Source organism: Gossypium hirsutum, chromosome A10, assembly GCF_007990345.1.
Source record: "Gossypium hirsutum isolate 1008001.06 chromosome A10, Gossypium_hirsutum_v2.1, whole genome shotgun sequence".
NCBI lineage: Eukaryota > Viridiplantae > Streptophyta > Magnoliopsida > Malvales > Malvaceae > Gossypium > Gossypium hirsutum.
This window is the reverse complement of record NC_053433.1, coordinates 112,229,420-112,237,428: the sequence shown is the minus strand read 5'-3', so window position 1 is coordinate 112,237,428 and position 8,009 is coordinate 112,229,420. Positions and strand designations below refer to the sequence as shown.

Sequence of the window (8,009 nt, the reverse complement as noted above, 5' to 3'; positions counted from 1 at the left end):
GTATTCAAAAAAAAATATTGTTTGTCCCCTAAAATGTATATTTGAATTTTTTACACAAATTATTAAAAAAATGAGGTTATGTATGTATATATATTGCTTTGATTTGCCATGTATTGTTTTTATTAGCTTGCAAGAATTGGTCCTTGGAAGTACTCCTTTATAAGTTTGTGATTTTTTTTTCTTACATGAAAAGATAAATAAAGGTTTAAAATTTAAATTAATTCCATAGATTTTGATTGAAATGTTATTTTAGTATTACTTGATTTTTCTTTAAAATTTTATGATGTAATTGACATCACTTTTTTGACTAGTCTATAGAAAAAATAAGAAGAAACACAAGTAATTATTATTATTTATTTAAATATTTTATTTTTTTAAATAAGGAATTTTGTTATTAATTTTTATTTTTTTATTTTAAATATGAATGTTGAAGTTTATGTGGATGCATTTGGGGCTAATCTCTTTGGGTTTTATTAGTATTGAGATAAGAATTTTATTTAAGAGATTCTTTCAAGAATTCGATTTTCAGTTTTGGAATATAATATGAAGTTACTTTTAATAAACTTGACAAATATTGTCGATTGAGTTTTAACTCAATTGGTATAAGTAGTGTTGTCAATCTAGGAGGACGTGGGTTCGAGTGCACTGAAGCACATTATCCTCCTATTTATAGATTGAGTCTTAACATGCTACAGTGTCGTTACAATAGCTAATCTCACTGTTACCATTATTTTTACATTGACCATAAATAAACACACCGCCATCCAAACGAACCCTAATAAATTGGTCCAGTCTTAAAATAACATTGGAATTAGTCAGATAACTATATGAAAAACGAATTAGATGCTCAAAATCTCAATACCATTGCTTTAATGACATAACCAAAGCCTCAATGACACCAAAATACTAATGATTTAAATAATCTAAACTAAATTTTGGATTATCATTTAGGTTAGTTAAATGAAGACATATTAGATCATTTGGTTATTCTTAATGATCCATTAAACAATGATGAAAAATGGTAGAAGACATTGAGTTTGCTATTTTGTAAGCATGACCTAATTTATTTTTCATAAAAAAATTCTGATTATCAAATATAATATTTTAAATTTAAAAATTTAAATCCAATTTAAAAATTAATAATTGGAAAAATATTTTTTTTCAAACATATTTTTTCCTCTAAATTAATTAGAAAAATCATCATAAATTGTTTTATATGATTACTGAAAGCTTTTAGATTTAGACATAACGGTCAAAACCTGACCCCACCAATAACGCTCCAGCTTCATCCTCCCCCCGTGGGACCCACACGAAAAATTTCTACACCCGGTTCCACCCAATCAAAACCTCGCCCCCCGCGCCCTTAACGAAACAGAATTCAAAAGATTCTCTCAAATGACGAAAATACCCTCAACCTTTTCCCATATTTTCCCCACCCAACGATGAAAGGAAACGTTCCTTTTGCACTTGCCATTGGCCGCCTCTCTTTCTCTTTCTCTCCTTCACTCACTCATTCTCATCATTTTGCTCTGAACGGCCGACATGTTCCGTCACCGTTAAATCCTGAATTTCCGTCCGTTCTTTAACGCCGTTGACTCCGCTCCTTTTTGTCAATCTCTTGCTTTTGGCACACTTTCTCTCTTTTTTTTTTTCACTTTGTCTTTGATAATCCTGTTTAAAACCCTTAAATTTCGGGGAGGTTTTGTATTTTCTTTTTCTTTTTTTTTTTAATTTTCGAATTTTGAATTTTCCTGAGAAAAATAATACCGTATATCACTCATTTAATGGTAAGTAATTTAAATGCAAAGATTTAATCTTTTATTCTTTTCCTGATGTTTTAAGGTTAATTCTTTCTTTGCGTTGAATTCATGATTTTATTATCTTGGTTTTAGTTTAAATTTGGTATGTTTTGGGCGTTTTTTTTTTGACCGTTTGAAGAGAAAGCTGAGTTGGGGGGGGGGAGGGGGATTTTGTGAGTCTCTCTGTTTATTTTCTTTTTCACGTGGGTCTGTTTGGTTCCTGAGAAAGTTAAAGTGGAGTGGAAAATAATGTTTTCACTGATTATTTTCTCATGATCCGTTACAAAATTTATAATCTTTTTCTTCTGATTTTCTTGTAAGTCAATTTCCAACAGATTGATTTCATTTCTATTCTTTATCATTTTTTCACCCATAATTGAATTAAAATTTATTTGGTGATCTTCAGTCTTGATATTCTTCTATTTCATCAGAACTTTCTGAAATTATTTTCATTTTTTATTCCTTCTTAAAGGGGTTTTTGAGAGGTTTTTCAGTAGTTGAAAATGGTGAATCAGGGTAATTTGGTCCTTTTGATAAATCTACCTTGAGGGGTTGGTGGTGATTTAGTTAATTTTAGATTGAATCTCAAGCTCAGCTCTGACAGATTATCTGTTTTATAAAAATAGTTTTGTTTGTTTAATGGGAAAAAAAAACCTTTTTGCAAGCTACTGAAAGTTTCAGAAATTATAAAAATAAAGCTTTGTAATAATTAATCAGTACATATCAGTGTATATATGTAGGTATATGTATATATTTTTGCATTTTCTAGTTTTATTAATATATAGGTAAACCTGATTCTTGTAGTTTGATTTATACAATCCTAGCTCTTTTGCTATAGTTATTGTAACTGTTTGCAGGTTCTCCTTTTCTTTTTTAACCATCTTTTTCTTTTTGCTGTGAATCTTAATTACTAACTTTTGCTTTGTAATTTCTAATTTTAGTTCTTTTAAAATTGCATACCATTGTTCTACATACATATATGCTTTAATAGTTTCTTATATTTAGAGTATCATACCTCATCTAATGTCCGAAATGTGTTGGTTCAAATGTCGAACACATGTACTTCTATAAAAAAATGAAAAGTTCGGATAACATAACATCTATTGATTTTGCTGTCTTGCTTTGCTTTTCCAACTAAATGAATCATAAACCTCAGTTTCATATTCATTGCTTGCTTTTCCAGTCCATATTTCTATGTATCAGGTACCTTTTTGTTTCATGATTGGTATCTCAATGTTGCATATGCTTTCATTTTCTTCTATATGATATATAATTCTTATACTGTGAAGTTGATATGAGTTGTATTTTATGTATTTGTTTTCTTAACCAAGATTTATTTCCTTGGTACTTGCTTTATAGATTGTCCCCACTGTCTCTAGTGATTTTGATGATGTTTTTGTGTGTTTGTTTGATCCCCTTTTTCCTTTTTGATTAACTTTAGGGTTTATGTATTATATCTCCAGGTTAATTGAGGCCCCATTCTTTGGAAGGTTGTGTTATAAAAGGATTTGGATTTTGTATCAGAAATTCTGTGAGATAAAACTGATTGTTCTTGTTGATGATATATAGAGATGAAGAAGCTGTTTTTCTTCAAATCTTCCTCTAGCAGTAGTAATAGCAATGCTGCTGTTCCTTCACCGTCAGCGGACAAGCAAGTTTTCCGGGAAAACACATTGGAAAGTGGGTTGAATGATCAACGCAGTGATAAGGCTGAACACGGTTTTCTTAGTCCTATGCGTTTTTTTGGAAAATCTCAAAAGCAAATACCTGATAGCCCTAGCTTTTGTGACAGTCCAGTTCTTCGAAGGAGTCGTTCTTTGACATCAGCAGCCTTTCCTGTTGATGGTCTAGAACAACAAGATTTTCCTTCCTCAAATGATCAAAATAGGTCTCCTAATATTACTTCACACCAGCAGTATGATCAGTCATCACGGTAAGGAATTTGATGTGTTTGTTAATGTATGGAGTATAAAAACTGTTGATCATACCTTGTTCTTTTACCTGTATAAATCTAAAGGTATACCACTCGTGTTCTTGTGGTTTATTCCAGGAGAAGAGCTGTTACTCCTGAGAAAAAGCCTAAGGCTAAACGATGTGAAGTGGCTGCTATTGGTTCTTCGAGGATGCGCCATGATTCATCCGGAAGCTCTTCCTCTTGCTCTAGCAATGTGTCAAGTAAAGTTGTGGACCGCTATATTGATGGAGAACAGCTGCAGGAAAGTAGCAAGTCAAAGAACAGTTCAAAAAGAAATAATCTCGGAAATGGTGGCGGGAGGCTTCCTCCACGAGTTCAGTATACAGCTCCTTCGTCTCCAACAGATAGTGTCAAAGAGAAAAACAAGTTTCATTCATTTAGGGAAGCTAAAGGCACACGTCATCAGTTCTCGTCTAGAGATTGGGTGGAAAATGGATTCGGGCATGAGTCACCCCGGATGATTGCAAAGAATGTGGTTGAAAGGCTTTCTCAGACTCATATCCCGAGATCAAGTTCAAAAGAATTTGATCTTCATATTCCGATCACCACTGAAGATGTATATGGTGGACACTTGAATAGATGCCCCGAGTCCAAATTGGATATGTTGGCCCAAAAAGGTTGTGTAACAGACGAGCCTTATGAAAATGATATTGGATATCATGAGGATTTCTCTGGCTTGGAGAAGCAACATTGTTTCTTTGGGGGATGTTCTGATGGTTTGAACTCTTCCCAAACAGAAGAGGATATAGATATGGAGTTACAAAGAAGATCGAAAGAAGCAGAGGATAGAGTTTTGCTTCTTTCCGAAGCTCTTGGGCAGGAAACCTTTCTTCGTGATGTTGGGTTTAATGTTTCGTCTCTCATTGAGACCATTAGACACCTATCAGAGGACAAATTAAACCTGGCACTTGAGGTTTCAGAACTTCTACAGTCTAGAATTGTGGAGAGAGTGCATTCTAGGGATGAACTGAGAATGGCAAGGGCAGAATTAGAGTCACAGACAAAAAAAATAGAGACAGAGAAACATGAGATACAATTGGGATTGGAAAAGGAGTTAGATAGAAGGTCAAGTGACTGGTCGTCTAAGCTTGAGAAGCACCGGTTAGAAGAGCAAAGGCTTCGCGAACGAGTTCGGGAGCTAGCGGAGCAAAATGTTTCACTTCAGAGAGAAGTGTCTTCCTTAAATGAAAAGGAAACAGAAAACAAAAGCATGATGACTTCTTCTGCCGAACAACTTAAAGAGTTGACTAGAAGGGTTGAAAAGCTGAATGATGAGAATGAAGTTCTAAGACAAAATCTGTCCCAGTCGCAAGAAAGGCATCAAGCTGCAATTGAAGATATTGATTGCATTAGAAGAAATTTTGAAGAGAAAGATAAGGAGTGCAAGGAGTTGCATAAGTCCATTGCCAAATTATTTCGAACCTGCAAAGAGCAAGAGAAAACAATTGAAGGGTTGCGAGAAGGATATAATCAGGAGATCGAGAAGAAGCATTCCATGGAAAAGAATGAAGTTTGGGTGAAAAATTTGCAAATGGAGCAAATGAGGTTGACTGGTGTAGAATTGGCATTAAGAAGGGAAGTGGAGTCTTGTAGGCATGAAGTTGATTCTCTTCGACATGAGAATATAGATTTACTGAATCGCTTAAAAGGTAATGGCAAAGACGTTGGAGCCTTAACCTTCAAGCTTGACAAGGAAATGCGGAATCGTGTATACTATTTGCAGGATCAAGGACTATCTATGCTTAATGAGAGCACTCATTTGTCTTCCAAGTTAATTGAGTTCATCAAAGGAAAAACCAGTCAGCTTCAAGAAACTCAGCAGGGTTTAGATAGTCAATTTATTGTTGAATTTGATGTAAAGGTGCAATGCTTTAAACGTGGAATTGAAAGCTTAACAAGGAGTTTGCAGACAATTTCCGCTTTGCTGCTGGAGAAATCCAATCCAGTTGCCTCAGAGTCTGACTCGGAATCTACGAAACTCAATAACCAATCTTCAGAAGTAAGTTCCTGATAAAGCCAAGGGTTGAAATTAACATATATCGAATCAGAGGTTTCACTGCTCATCACCTGTTTAAGAATGTTTATTCATGAAACTTGGTTCTTATTTTCAAGCATGGTTATTTGTTTTCTTTTAAATTCATACTCACTGCTTTTGTTAAACTTTTTAGGAGATTCTAAGAACGGAGCTTAAATCAGAAACATTGCTGACAAATTTGTTGAGAGAAAAGCTATATTCTAAAGAGCTTGAAGTCGAACAGTTGCAAGCCGAGGTGGCAGCAGGTGTGAGAGGTAATGATATCCTTCGATGTGAATTACAGAATGCAATGGACAACATTTCCTGCCTCACCCACAGATTGAAGGATCTTGAACTGCAGGTAGCATTTGATCCTTATAAGTTTTCTGTATCTGTGCATGAAAATCTTCCTTTGTATATTGCATGTGAGTGAGTAGCAGGTATAAACCAGTAACTATCCAGCTATTCAGGCTTCTTTGGGTTTCTGATATTTAGTTTTTTGCATTTGCTTATGCCATATTTGCACATTTGCTAATCATTTAGGCTTTGCTTGGTTGGGTGGAAAAGTGGAGGGATGGGAGGAGGGAATGAAAAAGTAAAAAGCAAATAAATTTTGAGTGTGCTTGGTAGGGAAGAAAAGTGAGGAAAGACGATCATTTTCCATCCTAATGAGAAAGAGGAGAGAAATGAGAAAGAGGTGTATGTTCAAAATTATGCATTTTCAAATGTTTTCTTTCTTTCCTTTCCTTTTTCAACCCTTCCAAGCAATGGATGGAAAGAAAAAGTAATTTTTCTTTCCACTTTTCTATCTTTCCTACCAAGCATTCCTATGGAAAGACAAATTATGTTTTCCATTCAATTGTCTACCCTTCAATTTTCTTTCCACTCTACCAACCAAAGCTTGCTTATAATTGACAAAAACTAGGGTTGGTAGCTGAAATCTATTTTACTTGGACTTGGGTGCAAGTTTTGGGTATCCCTGTCCAACACGGTTATGTTTATTTTTCCCTAAGCTTCCCATGTATTTGGATAATCCTTGGAGGGCCTAACTCCATACTCATGTCCAAATTATGCCTCTGACACGGGTACTCCAAGAAAAATGAAGAGACTAAGAAACATAGGTTGGATATAAGGGCCTACATGTAGTTGCTTGATGTTTGTGCTACTCCAGTTTCTGTGTTTTCAATATTCTGAAGTTACCATTGAATTGGTGCCTTACCCTTCACAATAAGACACCCTTCTTCATATTTGTCTAATTATTTGGTTTCAATACGAACAGATACTAAAGAAAGATGACAACATAAGCCGTCTCCAGAACGATTTACAAGAATCAATGAAGGAACTATCTATTTTGAGGGGTATACTACCTAAGGTTTCCGAAGAAAGAGACTTGATGTGGGAAGAGGTGAAGCAATATAGTGAGAAGAACATGTTATTAAACTCAGAGATTGAGGTGTTAAAAAAGAAGATAGAAACTTTGGATGAGGATATACTTTTAAAAGAAGGCCAAATTACAATCTTGAAAGACACCTTAAGCAACAACAAAAGTTTTAACCTTCTTGGTAGTCCTGATTTGACTCGAGAATTCCTCCTGGAATGATCGGCTAAAAAGGTTGGTTTTCAGTTTTATGGGTGGCTGAACATATTGTTCATAGATTTATATAGGTCTTTTTATACTTTTTTGAATTCGTGTTCTTTGAGGCTGTTTTTTTGTTCTTTTCTTTGTTTTTACATTGTTGAAGTTCTTGGGTGAGCAAAGAACTGAAAAAAGGGGACACATTTTCTTTTGTTATAAAGGTCATACAAATTGTATGTAGTTGGTTTCCATCTCATAAAACCAGATGAAATTTCTATCTTTTTAGTATATGTTTGGAATTTGATTGTTGTGTCATCCTATATGTATAGGCAAATATAGACGCATTTCTTCGTTCAAGCAAAAGATCAAATTGTTAAGGCCTCTTATTAGATGTATTACTGGTTGGACCGACCGGTTTAATTAAAATAATTTTTCATATCTTCGTTTTCTTTATTATAAAGTCATACTAGTTGGTAGTTCATATGGGTCATAAAACCAGAAGAAATTCTATTTAAGTTCATTTTAACTTTTTAATAGATTGTTGTAATATAGGTGCATTTCTCTTTCTTGAGTTCCAAGATGATTTTACCAATTGGTTCAATCTATCTTTATGTGATATTCTACAAAGGAGAAGAATTAAAAGTG

The 8,009-nt window shown here is 34.2% G+C and overlaps 1 protein-coding gene across 5 annotated transcripts; it reads left to right on the top strand.

Annotated features, from left to right (window-relative positions):
- Window positions 1-1,459: 1,459 nt before the first annotated feature.
- LOC107934196 (MAR-binding filament-like protein 1-1) lies at window positions 1,460-7,652 on the top strand. Of its 5 annotated transcripts, none has more exons than XM_041078117.1 (5): window positions 1,460-1,787; window positions 3,369-3,732; window positions 3,850-5,773; window positions 5,943-6,149; window positions 7,068-7,652. In XM_041078117.1, the coding sequence occupies exons 2-5, from the start codon at window positions 3,371-3,373 to the stop codon at window positions 7,386-7,388; spliced, it is 2,814 nt and encodes a 937-aa protein (XP_040934051.1). In that variant the 5' UTR covers window positions 1,460-1,787; window positions 3,369-3,370; the 3' UTR covers window positions 7,389-7,652. The 5 variants fall into 5 exon arrangements, with proteins under 5 accessions (XP_040934051.1, XP_040934049.1, XP_040934052.1 ...); XM_041078115.1 differs by having other exon boundaries at window positions 3,263-3,732; XM_041078118.1 differs by lacking the exon at window positions 1,460-1,787 and adding an exon at window positions 1,932-2,115.
- Window positions 7,653-8,009: the final 357 nt, after the last annotated feature.

Coding starts and splice junctions, on each gene's coding strand:
- LOC107934196 (XM_041078117.1), top strand. CDS start 3,371: ATGAAGAAGCTGTTTTTCTTCAAATCTTCCTCTAGCAGTAGTAATAGC. Junction 3,733..3,849: donor CAGTATGATCAGTCATCACG/GTAAGGAATTTG, acceptor GGTTTATTCCAG/GAGAAGAGCTGTTACTCCTG. Junction 5,774..5,942: donor TCAATAACCAATCTTCAGAA/GTAAGTTCCTGA, acceptor TAAACTTTTTAG/GAGATTCTAAGAACGGAGCT.